The 19,858-nt window shown below is 38.8% G+C and overlaps 1 protein-coding gene across 1 annotated transcript in view; it reads right to left on the reverse strand.

Moving 5' to 3' along the window:
- Positions 1-19,858, reverse strand: part of LOC145788187 (uncharacterized) — a 37,988-nt gene that overhangs the window by 13,855 nt on the left and 4,275 nt on the right. The window contains exons 3-8 of the mRNA XM_082599878.1: positions 9,793-9,991; positions 6,771-9,516; positions 6,178-6,318; positions 5,021-5,209; positions 4,010-4,236; positions 3,383-3,462 (exon numbers count right to left, since the gene is read on the reverse strand). Coding sequence (XP_082456004.1) covers positions 3,383-3,462; positions 4,010-4,236; positions 5,021-5,209; positions 6,178-6,318; positions 6,771-9,516; positions 9,793-9,991 — 3,582 coding nt within the window. The remainder of the gene's footprint in view (positions 1-3,382; positions 3,463-4,009; positions 4,237-5,020; positions 5,210-6,177; positions 6,319-6,770; positions 9,517-9,792; positions 9,992-19,858) is intronic.

Raw genomic sequence — 19,858 nt, forward strand, 5'->3', positions numbered from 1 at the left:
ACTAGCAAACATAATCTGTAGCTACTGTGTTCGCTGAATCGCAAAAAAACATTATATACCTATCTCGAACCTCGATCATTGCCCTTACAAAAGACGATAGGTGAAAATTCTAAGTTTGATTTCAATATTTCTTTCAAATTTCCAAAACAAAGTTTAGTTTTCTTCGTTTGTCTGCAAGTTTACTGATTTGATTATAATTAGCCAATCTTATTAATTCCCTTCAAATAATTGTTTTGAATGACTTAGAAAAGGTTTAGTACAAAACAAGCTTCGTGATGCTTGATTCAAAGTCGTGCTAGACCGATGTGCGTTCTTTTAATATAGCCAGAAAGATTTATAACTGAATATTGAAAATAAATTAAAACATCCAATCGTTTCCCTTCGAAGAAATATATAATTAACTGAAAAAAAGTTTTTACCAGTGAAGTACATGCCAAACAGAGACCATTTGAAATCTCTCTCAGCTTCCATCTATTACATTCTATATATCAATTTGGTCACACGAAACAAATCACGTCAACTTCTCTTTCTGTTCTGTACGAACTTACAAGCATTTCAACCATGGTACTTGGTACTTAAAAGCAGCAATTGAAATTTAAAAGTTAACGCTGTTTGTTTAACATAGTTATAACACAAAGCATATCTAACAACGTTGTAACAACAAAGTTTAACGTCAAATGATGGTAACGTGCAGAACCATTTGCATACCCTGCGCACTTTACAAATAGTGAAGATGTTCTTAGCAAATGCTTTCCGATGGCAATTTGATCGGTCACTGTTTGTGCTGAAATATCATTTACGCCATTGTCCCAGCTAGCAGACTGCTCTCATAAAGCGATGTACTTACAAACGTAGACGTTGCATCAATGTAAAAAGGTCTGGTTTGCTAGCTGGGTGTGAGAGTATGTCGTCAAATAACAAAGTTACCGAGCTATTGTCATAACTAAATATACTGTTGAAAAGTTTTAGCAGGTGATGCGCAGTAATGACATACGCAACATCAGACACGAGAGCCCATTGCCAAGCTCAGTTGTTTACAGGAGTGCAAAAAAGGTTGATACAAAATTTGAAAAAGATAAGTCTAATCTGCTGACCGCAAAGAAGACTAATGACAAGAAAAATCTACTTGATAAACCTTAAAACAAAACAATAGCCACGTGTTAGTTCACAGGTTCCTAACCTGAGTTCACGGACCTGTCGGTGAGATAGTGTAAAGGGGTTCGTCATTGTCTTGGCATAGGCTGCATGTAGGCTACTTTAAATCTCTATTGATTGCGCGACGAAAGAAGAAAAAAATAAATAAAAAATGATTCACAACAGACTCTCATCATAATTGACAGACTATCATTATCGCTTCCAATCGTTTTTGTGGCTTCATATGCTGCAGACCTTTCCTTGGACGTTCAAGTGTGGTGGTAGATTTAGTTTAAGACACTTTATTTTATTAAAATTTCAGCAGCTATCAGGCGTACCCAGAAGCAGGCCCAGATCCCAAAACGGAGAAAAAAACATTTCATTTTACCCAATTAGCAAAAAAAAAAACGCTCGCTTGGTCATATTTCATTGACCTACCACCAGCGACATAGAAATCGCTTGTTTTTAACAGTAGGCTATACTATAAGAATTATTAAGTCGTTGAAAATCTGGTGCCTCTCTATTTTTGTTTTTTAGATCCGATTCTGTGTATATCGGATGTTACAATAAATATCCCTCAGTAGTAGGTTATGCATTAAAAACTTTCTGATTAAATTCTTGAACAATTTTTAGACAGGGGTCCGCAGGATTGAAAACTTATTGAAAGGGGTCTCGTGACTAAAAAAAGGTTGGGAACCACTGTGTTAGTTGAAGGCCACATATCGGGGTTGAACTAAATTACACGTTCTAGAGTTATAGCGCGCCAGTAAATTTTACTTTCCACAAGTCACGCACGACCAGATTTCTATAAATATAAAATATGATCCATGATAGCCTACAGCTAATCTTAGTGGATATACCACGAAGCTTGTGAGTCATCCGTTTTGCAAATGTAATCGTAAATAAGTGTTTATTAAGCTGGTGAATCGTTCACTCTCGGGTGAATGAAATTTTTGCAAGGCTCAATGAAAATTTTGTAAAAATAGAATGAGGAATGTTGTTAAGATTGTAATTTGTTTGTCGAAATTATAACCTTAAAAAATTGTTAAATTTTCAAATTGTCAGTAGCAATAAGATATGAAGTAAAAAATAAAGCTAACAAAATAATTTGTTCGGTTTCAGACTTTCATGGTTTCAAACAACGGCATTCAAATAGCCCATGACTGAACCCCCAAGCATAGCCTACTGCAATGAGCTAAGGGGTTTGGCAACATAAATGAGAGCGGTTTCTTTTGAGCAGGCTAAAAGTGGGTCTCGAGCACAAAATGCAAGACCTTGTCATATCTGTGCGACTTCCAATGGTGCAGCAAAGTATGAGCTATTTAACAGCAGCTCACTATCAACGAACGAGCCTACAATCAATACACGCGACCAATGTCACTTTCAGAAGGAACAAACCAACCTATCGGCGTCGAGAGAGATGAGACGACAAAAAGGAATATCAATCTCAAACTGAAAATTAATTCGCATTCCAAAGCACTAGTGGCCATGCCACCATGGCGGCTTTGAAGTGCTTGTCTACAACAGGCACTGAGGTATTTCGATACTTTAATAAAAACATTCTGCAATTGAAGAGGAAACCACATCAAGCATTGAGATTAGCAGAAGAGTTTAACGATTTCTGTGAAACTACCGTTTAGAAAGAATGTTGGAAATTCCAGACAGTAACTCCAATTTCCGAGTATTCGTAAATACATCACTATCTTGATAAATTACAAATGTATATATTGTTTTACATTGTCACAATCCATCGATTATCATCTACGTGTGATAAGTTCTGTGAGTGTAATGTTTGGTAAATTGTCACTGAATGCAACATAATCCAGTGCATATTTTTATCACTGTCTGTTAAATTTTCAAGCAAATTTCCACAATTGAATGACCATTGATGAAGGAAATGTGCAAAATAGGTAGATTTTACTGGCACATTCGCAAAACCGGACGTGACGCATTGAAAGGGGAATTCCAACGAAACGTCAACAATCTCAGAGTTTGTTGGCTGCTAGTGATTTGGCAATTATTAACTAAACTCAAGTTGAAAACTTTCTTTTGTTGAAGCAAAGTTAACTTCCATGTACGAAAAGACGATCACTCCCATATACTGTAGTGTTGCCATGTTGGATACTTAATGAACAATGCTTGAATACCTCGATGAGAACTAATGACAAACATGCTTGCCATCAAGAACAAGACTAAGTTATTGTGAAAGAACAATAAAACGCACCAACAGCCACAAATGCAAACCAACCTTTAAGTTGAGCGACTGTTCGACCTGCTTGGCTGAGTTGCAACACCAAAGCTTCCACCTCACGAGCGTTTACGCGACATCTGCAACGATAAAAACAAAAGTGATATCTTGGAGTAAAGCAATGCCAAAAAAACTACACCACCTGCACCATAACAAGACCTTTGAATCAAAGACAGAATACAGAGTAGCCAAATTATATCTTAGAAAAATCGTCTCATTTAGCCTACTTTCAATAAAAGAAAGTGTTTGTGAAGTGTCCACTGCAAAAGAAAACGTTCAAAGCCTTTTTTTCTTATCGATATCACTTCCAGCGGTTTGCAAAAGCGTTGAATTTCTTGATACAAACATCAGTTCACGCCCAACAGCGCACGATCTCGTGGCTACGACACTCTTCGACCAACGTTCCACGAAAGAGACAATCACTTGAAAAGTAGAAATGTAACAATCTATCTAACAAAAGTCGTCCTTTTTAGTTGATTTGACGTCTGAAGATATTGAATCAATGTTGAAAGAGACATTTTTTCTAGCTGAGGTCGATACCGTGCCTCAAGCCAAATCAAAAGCTTCACCTTCATTATTGTTATCATCAGACATTGAAATAATGCAAAAACAAGTGAAAGATTTCACCTTCTCTCCACAACTTCATTTCTCAGTTCCTCCACAGCTGCTTCCACGTCAGACAGTTGCTTCTCTGTGCGTGTGGCTTTCATCCCGTACGAGTGGCGCTCTTGGTCCAGCTGAATACGGCGCATGCGCAGTGGACGGTGCTGCGCGCCAGCGGTAGACGCAATGAATTGCGTCAAGTCCCGCGTCTTCTCGTTGACAACATCATTCATATGCTCCATGTTGAAGCGCTGAAACAAACATTTGGTTACAAAAATCTTAACCAAGAAATACTGCAGTTTAAAACTGACAGTTAGTTTTGAACTGCCTCACGCATCTGTCGTCTCAGCATTAACGTTTAATGTTGTTAGTTTATGTATGAGTTTAAGTTTATACGATACTAAAATTGATTAATATCTGGGTGTTTTATTATGTAGGTTTGATTACAATATTAAAAATCGATTTCACCGAATACAGTTTTCTTGATTTGCACAATGGTAACAGCCAGTCATATCGTCAAAAAGAAAAGAACATTCTCATTAGCTTAAAACGAAAAATCATGGACAGAGTAAAATTGCCAACATTAACATTTGGAGTAGAAACGTGGTCACTCACAAAACATCAAACAAGAAAACCGGCAGCAGCGCAAAGGAACACGGAAAAAAATAATAAAAAACATAATAGAAAAGACCAAGATTAGAAATGAAGTTATCAGAAACAAAACACATATCAGATGTCATTGAAACAGCAACAAATCTGAAGTTGCAATGGGCGGACATGTAGCAAGAATGAAAGACAACAGATGGGCCAAAATAACTACAGAATGGACACCAAGATATGCAAAAAGAACTACAGGGAGACCGCAAAGAAGATGTCCGGGATAACAATAAAGAAAGGATTGGCATCACCTGGACGAGAACAGCGAAAGGCAGAATGGTGTGGAAACATATTATGTGGAGGCCATCTGCCAGCAGTGGCATGACTGGCTGATGATGATGAACAGTCATATCGACGGATAAAGGAATATAGGCCTACCTGCTGTTTTTTTAATGCTTGGAGTTGTTCTTTAAGTTCGTGGGCACTTTCGCGGAGTTTCAACAGCTGTTGCCTCATGTCTGGTTGACTCATGTCTTGGTGACCAGGATGTAATGAATAAGCATTCTTTCCTGTCGCCGGTTGAGATTGATGAATACTGATGGGTGATGGCGATGTCGTATTGTCGTTCTATTGGAATAGCCATAATTTTTTTCTACTATTCTTAATCAATGGGAAAAATCGCACATTCAATGTCAGAAGTAACAAGTACATTCATCTTATACTGTATATAAAATAACACGAAAATAGAACACTTTTCCTAGTCAGAGGTATAAAAGCATCAAGACCAAATTGAAAAAAGAAACAAGCGCATATCATAATTTTAGAAATCAACATATCCTAATAAATATACTAATTGACCAGTGTTATGCGACTGCACTCTGTCGTTCTGAAGAACAAGATTATAGCATTGCACTGCCACGCCGATTGCGGCAAAACAACGATGCACGAACTATGGTGCCAATCAATGAATGAACACTTCACAATTCAACCATGTTTTACCATTGAAAAATTTTCCGTATACGAATAACGAATATACAAAAAAAAGTGCAACAAAACGATAAAATTATGTGGAAGGGGCGATCTACCTGGCAGTCAGCACAAGGCTGAGTACTCACTAGAACTGAGACCAATTACGTTTCGCTAACCATAACGTTGAAACTGATTAACAATAAGACTTTCGAAAGGAGAACCTTGTGGCGGTCAATGTACAAAATAAGAGTACGTGGAAAGCCGCCATCAAGCCCGATCGAAATTTACTGACGTCCAACCCTCGCAATACGGGGAACAAAAGACGTAAAACCGTGCACTAATTTAACTAAGGCAAATGTTCCGCTCATGAGAATGGGCTCATCAATATCGCACCACTGCTTCATGCCACAAGTTGTCGTCCGTTGCTTTCGCTGGTCATTGATTTCTTGGCGTTTGCTGGTTTGGTTGTTTTCTTTCCACAACGGTAACAGTTCAATAAAGCAGTGGTGCGATACTGATGAGCCCAGCCTCATGGGCGAAACACTTGTCTATTCTTTTCTACAATTTGTTGCTGAGAAATAACGATAAAATGTTAAATAAAAAGAGAAGGACAAACAACAACTTACGCTTGTGATGATAGATTCGACCATGCCTGTCAAGTCGGCAAGTTGGCGCTCCATTACTGTCATTTTGCTTCCTGACGGTTTTAAGGATGTGTTGGGGTTGGAGGAAGCGTTTGTAGAGTTGTTCGATTTGGGCAATGGAGTCTGTGAACAAACAAATTCGTTAGAATTACATCTGTTGACATAAGTTATACAGTGAGGCGATGATCACATAATAAAATAGTGACAACAAGCTGTCTTTGCTGGGGACTGTGTTTTTCGACAATCGTATGAGCACGTATTGAATTCATTCGTTTGCGTAACTGCAACAGTGGACAGCGTTGAATTGTATCATTTGAGCATTCTTTCTTTCAGACCATGTGATCAAACGAACAATAAATACGTAACCCTTGTTTAGATGAACTTAAGAATGACTCGATGATGACTGCTAAATAAATAAATATCGTATTATTTTAGATACTTTTTCTGTAGTAGTTCGTTTCAAAAATATAAGACCACATTGTGATACGTTGTGATATAAGACCACATTGACCACATTATAAGACCACATTGTGATACTAAAAATGAAACTTCAAACTATTTGAAGATTAGGTTACCTCTTCAGCGACACCTTGTTGATTTGAATGCAAACTGTTGGGATCCGCATGGTGGATGTGGTCGCTGTCAGATGATGGCAAGAGAGCAGCAGATGAAGGCGGTTCACAGCATTCATAATACGGCGGTGCATCGTAGTCGCTGTTTGGAATGTGAGAAGATGGAGCTTCTTGAGTTTGAAAGTAAGAAACTTCATTTTCCTTTCCATTTTTGCCGCTTTCAGGCTTGCTGATAGCAGACGCAACGTCCTTTAATGCATGGTTAGAAGATGCAATTGTAGATTCCGCTCCATCTTTCAAGCTGGCGTCTGCGGATGATCGACGCTGCAGCGGGTACCACTCTTCTTTGTCATGTCCTGTGTGATGCTGCCGCGTGGCAAAAGGAACAGAAGAAGCGCAGGATACAGAAAATTGTTCGAAATCTTGCGGAAGCTGATTACGATTCGCTACCATCGAACTTTTGTCATATGCAGCGGATGCAGCCGCTGGGTTTCCACTGATACTTTGTATGGCTGCAGCCACAGCGGACTGATGACTGACACGAGGCGAGTAGCCATTTTGTGGCCCTTGTTGATACGAGTATGCCGGCATGTAGTTCGGCATAAGGACGTCTTGATCATTCATTTTAGGCGTTGCTGGCCTATATCGATCACTAAAGTTTCCTGCACCTTTTCCTACCATGCTTTTGCTCAAGTTTCCGTTTTTCCACCACTTTATTTCGTTCTTGTCCCCCTGATATGAATCAGCTTCATTGTCATCTAGTGACAAGGACTGGTCGTAAACACGCTGAGGTTCACAGCCTGTGTAGAGAGAACCAGAACCTAAGTCGGAATGGCGTAACCCATTACTGAAAGTACTGATGCCATTCGCGTCACACACTGTGACATCATCTTGGAAAGAAACTTTTTTTGTTCTCAGTGAAGAAGTAGCAGACAAGTTGCTTGCCCCGGAGTCGGTCAAAATCGAAGATGCAGACGTGCTTTTTACCAGGTTGGAGTTCTTCAAGACTCCTGTCAAACCAGGAATATTCGCAGAAGATGACGAATTCTGTTCGCTTCCGGGATCTTTGTCGTCATCGGAGGAAGGAGAGCTAAAAAGAGAAACTGGAGGAGCTTCTTCCATGGCTGATTCCTTATGTTCCGTTTCATCATTTTCTGTTTTATGAACCAATAAAGAATGCAGCCGCTCTGTTTTAGGGATAGAAGCCTTACGTGAAGTAATAGGAGATGGTTTGGGGGCAAGCTTTCCAGGAATTTTGTGGGCTGGTATTCGTAAACGGGATTCCGATGGGTTTGGCGAGGTCGACTTCAAAGGCGTGGCAGAAATGGATGAACTATACAACAAACTAGCATCGTGTGGCCGTGTAGCTTGTGGTGATTGTGCTGACTGTGGTTGTTTGTCACTGGTCACTTTTTCTTTAGAAGAATTTTGACTTGATTTAGTGCTAGATTTGTTGGACACAAGTCTTCTGAGTCCAAACAATCCTTTTTTATTTCCATTCTGATGATTCTTTTCATTTTCTGACGACTCGTGACATCCAGGCCCACTCAATCCGTTGTCTTCAGCAATTCCATTCGACTCATGCATGACAGAATTTGAAGAGTCAATGTCTTCTTCGTGAAACGAGGTGGATGTGCAAGGCTGTGAAATGGAAGCTACAGGAACAACAGGTATTGCAAAGGGTTTAGGTTGATGGCTTTTCGGAGTAGCTTTGGGTTTACAAAACCTAGTAGATGCCCCTGAATCATGAGCATGCGTTTTTCTTTCTGGTGATTTTGTGTATGTGGACAAGTTGCTGTTATCAGGTTGCTCTCGATTAGTGGAAGTCGTTCGAAAGAGCAATTCATTTTGCTGCGTCACAGATTTTGGGCTGTTCTGTTTAATGCTGTACGATCGAGGTTGGAGTCCTTTGGAAGCAATTGATCTGGATGATGGCGAACTTTGTCCAGCTACTGGTGAAAATTTGGTTTGTGACGCCATTGGGCTTCCCGCATATTGTCGCGGCTGAGTGGCCAGGGTTTTCGGGCGGGGTTGTAGAATGCTTGGCTGTACATTTCCCGAATCAGGAGACGGCAATGAAGTTGAGTTTGATGAGTTGATCATATCATTAACTGGTGAAGTAGAGGCAGGTGGTGTCAATCCTTTCGGTTTTAAGCCATTTAGTGCTTGTATCGTGTTGGAATTTGATGATAAGTCAACAACACCATCTTCGCTGCCATACCTTCCTTTAGGCGAATCAGTTCGAACATAAGAAAAACCTTTTTGAGAAACACTACCCCCACCAAGCCCGTGTCCAGACCGAAGGCTTCCAGTGTTTGATTGCATGGCATCTACACTCGGCTTAGGAGACAAGGTTGGCTTTGCAGCACGAGGTGGGGGGTCAGGAGCTGCTTTATTTTTAGCATTTTTAGATGGACCATTTAGAGATTTCTGTGGCAACCGACTATTCGCCTTTGCATCTGTTCCATTGCCACCAACTACAGCTTGCTTAATCAAGCTTGGTGCCGACTGATATTGACGGATGAGAGATTTAACCGGAGCTTTCAAGCTGCTCTTATGTTGGGAAAGGTTCTTTTGATTTCGCTCGGCCACAGATACGTTCTCCGCTGATTGATGTTGTGGCTTGTTCTCAAAAGTTCGATTGTTTTGAGCAGATATTTTTGGTTTTGGTAGATTCACAAGTTTCTTACTACCGGGAGTAGGAATGCCTGTAGGGCGGGCACGGATGACTGAACGATCTTTGATTCGACTGAAAAGCAATGAAGTGATAATTGTGGTAATTCCTGATCAAATCGATGAAATTCAATATAACAGCTACTACTTTAACAACACTAATGGGGCAATAAAGAGCATTAGTATATAAGTCAAAACGGTGTGCCACTGTCTGCAGTTGTACAACTACATTCAGATTCGCAGGTTAGTTATAGTTACAGCTGATAAATACTCACAATTTGTCCAAAGTAAAGCATGAACCAAAGTGGATCAAAAACAGTAAACACAAACATCAGGTCTATCAAGCTATTACCTCACGTTCTCTATCTCTTCAAAATTTCCATTCTTCTTATTCTTCAACAAGAGAGCGTGGCGCTGCGGCTCCAACATGGGCATGGTTAGCAAACCGGGGAAGGAGTGAACGAACAAGGCTCGGATTGTATCTAGACTGGTCAGTTCGTTTGGCAAGAGAGCGGCTTTCTGTTCTCCACTATACTCCAAGTATATAACTCCTACACAGGGTTGTCAAAGTACGTTAACACAGCAACCATACTGAATTTCAGGCGTAAGCAGAGGTTGTATAAAACATAAATTTAACCTGTAATGACAATACAATTGTGTTGTAATATCACAATTCACTCTGCGTTGCTACAGAAACTTTAAATGCAACACTGTTTGCAAGTTCCTTGTGAAGCATGATGATTCTCAATTCATTCCGTTTGAAGTAAGCCATCCAGAAGGGTTATTTCAAATTGAATTTCAAAAATATTTTTCAAAAATATTTATAAATATTTCGAATCAGTTCGATCAAAAACTTTTTGGCTTGGTTCACATTCGTTTTATTTCGACGGAAAAGCAGTTTCGTTTCGTTAAGTAGTGGAGATACAATACTTGTTGCATTCGATTTCAACCAAATCTAAACGTTTCGAATAACTCCACGTTGAATTATTATTGAAATACAAATCATATGCTGCGTTGAACACAACCAATAGACTGCTCCATTTGGCACGTTTTCGCGATGTTTTGTTTATTTCCTCTACTGGTTGTTTAAACTTTAAACCACTAAATATGCCAAACTATATTAGTGAACCTAATATACCAAAGTCATTTCCAAAATCAAAATACTTCTTGCCATATGAGAGATGGGGTGCTAGTAAACTTTAATCATTAAAAGCATTAATTAACGTCGCACTAGGAAGGATATAACCTTATTTAAGTGGGCAACGATACAAGACGAAATTTCGTTTGGTTTCAATAAATATTTGAAATGTTTTTGCTTAGAAAAGGCCAAGAAAACATTCTCGTTACAAAAACTATCCACTGTTTTGTTTTCGAACAATGACAAAAACAAAACCACATTTTATTCAATTAATTTAAAAAATACCTAGCAATTTAATTTCTTAATTAACATAGTTATGTCATTGCTTGTTTGTTAAACAATCTCAAATCGATAAACACTATGACTAGATCGATAGTGCAGCTATCAATCCTTTAGTTTATGCACCAAATCCTTTAGTATTTTAGTTTATCGTTGTGTGCTATCTGCCAGGTGCCAAAAAAGGTTCAGTTACAAGGCGGCATTTGCTTTGAGCTTATTTGCCAAAACCTTGTTTCCAGCAATAAACCATGACGTCAACACAATATCAAAACCAACACATGTTTCTGTGTAAACAAGCTGAAACAAGCCAATTGCAGTATCAGCTTGACTAAAAAAAAATAATTTATTATTTAAAATCGGCTTTAAACTTATGCACTGCAGCTTGTGTAAAAACTAAATTTGAAAACAACCCTACTTCAAAACGTATTCATAGTACAGTATATCTATTTAAAAAACGTTTTTGTATACCCTTTAAAAATCCGATCTATGCTGTTGATTTTAACTTTTTGCTTATTGATAAATTAGCAGATGTTGTAGCTCGCGAACATTACTAGTTTGCGGCATGCTCGACTGTGTATAGTATACGCCTCGTGCTTGAAGAACCTTGGCCTGACTTGGTCCATGTATGACGATCATTGTTAAAAGAGTTTATAATTTCAGCTTTTCAAATCTCACTGTGAGAACAATCAGCTACTGTCAAAGTTACAAATTCGCATTTTAACCGTTGCCAATCACCACAACAATAATGACGTCATGACTTACTCAACCTGTAACTGGCAACTTGACACTCATTATCTCATTAACCACATCAGCTATACCCGCGTCTTTGATAAATAAACGAATGTGAACGAATAAATACTTTGAAATGAAGAAAAATTAGTTCAACAAACAAATCTTTTGGTTAGACTTATGAATGATTAAAAATCTATTTATTTCATTTAGTGCAGTGGTTCCCAACCTTTTTTGTTGCGTTCCTCCCTTTGCCTATTTTGGAACTATTCATTCCTCCCCATATTACTAAAAACAAAAAAGGGAGTCCTAAATTTTAGAAACCCTAGAATTTTAACTAAAATGGTTTCTCTAGAATTCCCCCAGATTGTAATAGACACCATTATGTTAGGGTTCTAAGACTCTTTCCTCATTCCGATCGGAAGTAAAAACGGGATCAGGGACCGCACAGCCGGCGGTCTATAAAAATTACCAGATATGCCAGTTTTTGGTTTGGCTTATCAAAACCATCGTGTCGATCATCCTCATTCTGCGCAAGCGGAACCCAAGGTATGTGAAGGTTTTTTAGTGGCGTGTTGGCCAGTGGCGTAGCCAGAAATGTTTTTTTGGGGGGGCCAAATATTTGATGGATCGAAGAGAACAACAAAGTGTTTGATTAAAGACATCGCTACCTCATGTGCAGTGGCGTACCCTGGTCGGTTGAGCAAGGGAAGCAATAAAACTGGTGGGAGGTTAGAGCGTGCCGAAGGCACGCGTATTCTAGGGGGGCCCGGGGGCATGCTCCCCCGGAAAATTTTTGCAAAATTACACTAAAATAATGGATTATAGCGCTTTTTGGAAACACTTTTAGGGCATTATTTGTATGAAATTTATTAGCAAATAAACAGCTATTAACTTATTAAATGTAGCTCTTGCACACGAACGGCAAAAACTGAAATTCCTCCCCTGAACTCATGAAATTCCTCCCTAGGGAGGAATTCCTCCCCGGTTGGGAACCACTGATTTAGTGTATCAAACAATATATCAACGTGTTGTTATTAAATTACTATGCTCTCGTTACGAAAACTATACTCGAGCAATCTTAATGGTGATGCTACAGCCTACAAGCACTGAAGCATGTAACAAACTCCTTTATTCTGTATTTGAACTCCATGAAATTAAGGCACAGACCTCGGTTCAAATCGAATCTAACGCTCAATATAATCACGACAGATATTGAACCAGTTTACAACTTCAGCTTTAACTGCTGCTGCAGGGAACGGTAATAAGTGCATCATAAAGCAGAAGCGTCACCAAGCAGCCATGCGGAACGTGAGTGGGAAGCCGCGGCAAGTGTCACAAAATTTACCGTAAATTGAAACTAATGTTCGCATTTCAAACACATGACGGTGTTACGCCGTTATGAAGGACCTATGCCAGTGAATCATTACACCACAACGCCGGACGTAACGAATGAAATCTTTTGGAAAACACAAACAGTCATTTTTCAAAAAACTGTTCGGTTTAGCTTGCTCTGCTACCTGTGACCTTTCTAACTTTTGAAGTTCATCAAAAGACATAAAGCAAGGATTCAATTACCGCACATGTAGGAGGTCAGCAACATTTGACACCAAATTTAGATAGAAAAAATCTTTAAATAACGTCAACAAACCTATTTTGAACAATGACGATATTTTTAATTTACATCTGTGTTCAAACATGTTTATTTAACGCAGTAGTTCGTATTTTATTCTGTAAAACAGAGTATCTAACGTTCTAACTGCACGATAGATTTTTTCATTCTCAAAAAAGAGGTAAAATACTTTCGTCGACTAAGCTGAGCAGACGTGGTGATTTTGACGGGTTTTTCACATCCACGTTTATTGAACTTTCTGACCATAACTTTCCTCTCAGTCGTCACCCAGGTAACAGCCGACTGATGCTCTCTAAACAGCGGCACAAAAAATAGATTCAATTTTATTCACGTATTACCTTCTTCAAGGCGAAATTTACGCCTGACTTATTTTTTAGTTTAAGCTAAACAGACGACAAAGCTCCGGGCGCACATCGCAAGCCGTTGAACTTCCATATCAATGCCAAGTTTCGTGAACTGTCAATGAGGCTCTTAAGTTAACCAGACACGGAGTCTGGTAATAAATATCCGAACCTCACAATATTCGCATTAAGTGCGATGGCGCCTCAAATCAAACAGATATCCCGCGGAACGAAATTACCACGGTAACCAGCATTGAATAGATGTCGCAATGGTTGATTTGTAACTTGGGGTCAACATGGGTGAGTGGAAAGAACTTCCTGTTTTTGGTTAACACAAAGTATCACTTTGTTCACTCAAGCGCTACTGAAGTACTACAAATTTAGAGCGCCTGTCACTCAGCAAATTGCAAAAGCACACAAACTGCATTTTGGGTTTGATGGTGTAACATTCATTTCTTGCAAAAAGTTACCAAGAAAACGTCAAAATCGGTCACAAAACCCATGAAGCAACTCGAATGTCTTTCTCATTAAGTCACACACTACAATGCAAACTTTTGCTTGAGGCAGCCGAGTTCAAAGGGTACGGTTGCTCAACGTAGCTACAGCCAGACCCAACCAAATCAGCTTCACAACTACAAAGATATTTTAATCAAATAAAATAGGATGCCATCTCGCTTCAGTATCATTCCTCATAGACAATTCAATCATATGCAATTGCTAAAGTGAGTCATTTAATTGCCAGATTCCGGCAGAGTCAGAAGCTAAACTTTGAACTACAAAGAATTTCTTAACCGATTCTCGAGTGAGATTACTACTTATTATTTCACTAACTTAGCAAAACAAAATAACCCAGAAAGAAAATCAACTGCCTGCTCGAAAGTGGAATTATATTTGGCAGTTAATCAAATTTACCGCTTTTCTGTGGCTGCCCGTCACTGCGTGCGAGTTAAAACTATTCTCATTAACTTTGTCAATCACACCAATATTGGGCCAAGGGCCCAAGACTAAATAATTACTAATATCGATTATCCTCAACATTAACTTAATTTTCAGAGTCAGACAAACTTGGTTCGGTTAGCCTTCGTAGTTCTGTTGCAACAACTTACTAGACATGCTAAGTGGCCCATGTCAACCGTTAAAAAAACTTTTAACAAAATACATCTATTGAATACTGAAAAGCTTGGGTTTTCATCAGGACAATCATCGTTTCTAGCACTAGTTGCAAAGTTCATCTGATGAAATTGAAAGTAATAGCAAAAACAAACAGGTTGATTTTTTGCTTCGCTGACGTTTCGCGCACTATGACAATGCGCATCCTCAGAGCGAATTGAAACTTCAACAAATTAAAAGACAAACTCCTCATATGGCAACACCGCTTTATGGTAAATCGGATAAATAAGTCCTGGGAATCCAATTGTTGGAGAAAATGCTGTTGAAGCGCTCAACAAATTTCAAACAAGTTGTTATGAAGCGGAACAATAAGCTATGACAGCCGTTACGCTGCCCTGCTTGTTCTCCAAGGATTTGCGTTTGATGTCACCGCTTCCATCTCTATCGCTAAACAAACTAAACAAAGCAAAGACGTAGAAGCTATTTCGCTATGCCTCTTGCAAGCAGTTTACAGTATGTGTTTTATGTAGTCATTGAAGAGAGGTAGGGTAATTTCAGATCAGATGCTACAATTGAAACTTGAAAAAAAAAAGTTTTTTTATAAATGCATTACTTTTTATGCGTTTTCGTATTGATTCAATGGCTCTCTTAGACACCGAACAGGGCTCTTTGGAGCCTTGGAAGGAGATCTATCTTCCGTATACAGGTTGTGCTACCTGGGAACACTGCATGCTTGTCAGATATGGGTATCTGATTTTATCAAAACAACACAGAAGCGTTGGCGTTTATCAAGTTGACGGTTTGCTGACATTGCTAATTTCTCCAAGACGTTAATTTTCTGACTTATCAAAATTTCTTTGACTACGTAGGCTAAATGATTCACCCTCACACAAAATTCAAGCACTGCTATGTGTTAATTACTTCGTGGCTTAACAGTACGAAATCACTGGTCATCAACACGCAGTGAAAACGTTCATTACGTCATCGGATTGACGATGACGATTTATCTCAAATAACAAAAACTGCTAGATTCCTGTGAAACTACGTGATTGACAAGAACTTCCCATGACGAGAAGTCAAGAGCAGTAATAATCACAGGTGTAAGAACGTCAAATAAACGACGAGATGCGGTAATATATTTGTAGGATTTTTCAGGGCGCCTTCCAAGTGTGATTAGTTAAAAATAAGCACTTGAGTTTACCAGTCCGAAGTAGTTTGAATTCATGTTTTCTTTCTTGAGTTTTCGCTTTTCCAAAAGGGCAGATCTCATGCTGCACGTTTTTCAAACTGATTTTAATGTTTTGCAATAATTACGGCGGAACGCCTGAGGCAGCATAACATTCAACGAGGTCATATTGCACTACTGCATCTGCGGTTGGACTCAAGAGCTCATCTTTTGCTACACAGTACACACTATCAACTTGAGTTGAATGTTTTTCAGGACCTAACACAAACAGCAGCATAACTAACGCTGCAATTCTTCATCTCGTTGAATAAGACCACCAGGAAACACCTTGTAAAGCAGCAAACGTTTTTCACGCAACACATTCATATCAAGAACGTGGATAAAAGGGTGGCATTCCACATTTAGATGAAAATATGGCATTTTTTGCCAAATACAATCAAAGACAGTTCCACTTTTTTGTTTGGCTTGTTGCCTCTTGTTACCTATGCTACTACTGTAATACTAAACACACTGATCGTTCAGACCCCAGCACCTCATGTGAGTTGTCTGCAAAGATCAAAGTAGAAAAAATATCTCGAAATTTCTAACTGTTTCGTTTCGTCTTTGATTTTTGACTCTAACCTTCATCTTACCGAAATAACTTTGATAAAAGCTTTATTCCGACTCAACCATCTACCCTACGCATCGAAATAAGAACAACACAACGAACAAATACCTACCCTGGCGTCTGCCCTAGGTCGCCCCCATTTTCTTAAGACTGTAAAAGGCAGAGCCCCTCGACCCTTCAACTAACGAAAAAAGGCTCTTTCGTAGAAGTGTCCGTTATAGCTACGTAGAAATACCGTTTCAATAACGAGGGTTGTTTAGCTAACGTTTAAGGGACCAAGGCGTACGCCATTCCTCCTGCGCAGTGAGTACGATACTATGTATAACTAAAAATGTAGTCTAAAACTTTGACATCGGGTTAAATAAGTTTAAATGTTGAATATATGTTCTTTCTTTGCCTTATGTGTTGCGGACCAGCACTAGACACTGAAATTTCATCACAAATGACACCAATGACATTTACACCTGAAATTCCGTGTTTTCTTCCGTTTGTTTGTTGGAACATAAAAGATTTGTGACGTCATACATTCCATCGCTCGAAACCTGTACTTATGTGCAAAATTTGCTTGAGCAAAGGCGTTAACAACACATCACTAAAACATTAGACTACGCAAAAGCAACAATGTTTGATCTACCACTCTTGTCTGGTTAATTAATCGTGAGAATCGCTCAACACAAAGAAATAGTTCAATTCTGGTTTAGGTTTTATTAACAAAAACCTTGAAGTTAAAACCCTGAACTGCCTGAAGACAATGAAAGCCATCTAATCTTACCCGAACATGTCTGGGTATTGTGTTGTCGAAACAAGTCGTCAGAACACGTAGGTTACATTGGTTTTCAAATCTTTGCATTCAAAGAAAAAAATATAAAGAAGAGAATCGGTTTTAGTTTTGTCATACAGACTTTTGTGCTGTGTATTTCCAACACACGGCTTCTAGTACCAACTTCGCTCAGTTGCAACATTGCAGCTGCAATTTCTAAAGCTGGTGGTGCATTATATTTTTTCAACAAACACTGAGTTTCAGTACTGCAAATTTAGCCAGTTTTACTGAGTAAAACATATATTTAGTTCCAATATAAAATAACTCTGAGCTTGTTTCATACACATGACATTGTATAATGTATATGGACAAGAGTTACGAAGGTTTATGTCATCTTGAAAATTACAGTAGGCCTACATATAAATCTGGATGTATTTTTGGAATCAGCTGTCCAATCTTTGTCTTAAAAAATAGGTCCAACGTTCCTGCTACCAAGTTGTGTGTTAACCTGTGCAGTAATAAAGTCAACACGGGCGTAGATCAGGGCTGTGGAGTCAGGGTCGTTAAAAAAGGCCGACTCCAGCTTGATACAAAATGAAAAAAAATAAAAATTTTGTTAGCAAACTTTTTTCTAAATATTTTCTCTTGTTCTCCGTATTGAGCTCTACAGCGTCACTAGAAAGTAGAAGCGTTTGTTCTTGTTAGTTTTTATGAGTCGCCATTTTAATTTCGATCACAACTTACAGTATAAAGTGAAATTAAATTTAAAAACGAATAAAAAAGAACAAAAATTAAAAAAAAATCTGGCAACCTACCAAAATCTGGCAACACTGAAGCCGGTGTCTGCCAGTTATAAACCGAGAAGTCGGAGTCGTACAATTTTCACCCGACTCCACAGCCCTGGTGTAGATGAAGTGTTCAAGGATTGTGAAGGGAAAGGGAACATAAAGGAGAGATATAAGATGATAGGTTCTTGGCTCAGTTGAGAAGAAAAAAATATGCGAAGTCAAGACTTGAAAAGCAAGGGTTTGCAAGATTTTATTAGATGATAACCTCCTCTGGAGCAAACTGTACAAAAATCACTCGGTCAGTGTGTTTCCTCCTTTACAAGCCGTTTTCCGCTACAATACTTTGTTTGTTTGTTTTTTATCTTGGAGCCGATTCAGTCTGATCCGAAAAGCGATAATATTTATAAAAACGGGACTGGCCAAAAGTGAGTGCTGAACCCGCAATATGAGGTTGTTTATGATTTCTTCGCAACTTTTGCGCATGACCAGTGCATGCTATCGCTCAACCAACTCTGAGTATTTCGTCGCGTCTTGGAAACTAGTTTTTCTCACTGGGTAAAATTATTAAATTCCAATCAACAAAGAACGAGAAACAATGGAGCATGCTGTCTAACCAAATATGAGAGCAAACTGTTCAGCTGGCCGAATGCGCAATGACACTGTTTAATCGTTTATCAAAGTTCCTCAATGAAGCTAAACTTGGCGTGCTTTGCTAAACAGTTTACCTCACATTCCATTCTGCTGCAAATCCATCCAATCGAATCATTCAAGATGGCTTTTGCATTTCACGTCAAAGTATATTCGGTTTACAACGATACTACGTAATTACCAAACTCGCGAAAAACTATACAACTATTGTCATGACAACGTAGGCGACCAACGCGCACAAGCATGTGGTGTTGAGATCTGGAGTAGAAGCATTTGCCACAGCGGGAGTCCATAGTAAAACGAAAGTTAGTTTTGCTGATGCGATTGCTTTTGCATCAGCTTATCATTGGCCAACGTTGCAGAAATAGAGAGTATCTGGTTGACAGTGACAGCAGCGTGAAATACAAAGTGACGCTTATTTTCAAGTGCAATGAATTCCCACGCAGTGGTAGGCTGGTGGTATTTGGCATGGATACGGAAGATTCAAAAACAGCAATGTTACGTTTATTATTGTACGATGTACGTGTTTTACAAATCTCAACAAGAACATTGGAAATCATTGCCACAAATGTGATGTGACCATTTTAACCCCAATTTACCCAAACTAAAATGCACGTAGAAATTTATATACAGTATCTGTTTGATATTCTTGAATTAGTTACTGAGACTCAACATTTTGTAATATTATTTTTTTCAAATTTCTAGTTTGTTTTTGTTAAATAGGTGTGTTCTCATTTGGGAACATTGGGAAGTCAAGGTCAAGAGAAAACCCTTGTTTTTATGCACTATGCGCTGCGATATGTAAAAAAGTAATCAAAGTCACTGGTGTTCATTGTGTTACCATGCCAATGGTATAGGTTTTGATGCTTATATTTTACAATATAATAAAATTGCAACAAACCAAGTACATTCTACTTGGCCCAGATGAAAGTGTTTCATCTTAAAGTTAGGCAAATAATGTTCGAACGACATCTCTTCTGATTGCAAGTGGTTCCTATTTTCGTCAATCTCCTTCTGCAAGCGTCAAGCTACAACTATGGAGATGTTTAAAAATTAGAGAAAATACACCACTACTTTTTACTTTGTAGTCGAGATCGGTTGTCACTAAGAAATCGATCAGGGAAATCGACTCCTCCCATGCATTTATTGCAGTTTTCCACCATCACAGGTTTCCTGTAACACTTGAGCATTGCCTTCAG

The sequence above is a fragment of the Aplidium turbinatum genome, chromosome 1 (assembly GCF_918807975.1).
Source record: "Aplidium turbinatum chromosome 1, kaAplTurb1.1, whole genome shotgun sequence".
NCBI lineage: Eukaryota > Metazoa > Chordata > Ascidiacea > Aplousobranchia > Polyclinidae > Aplidium > Aplidium turbinatum.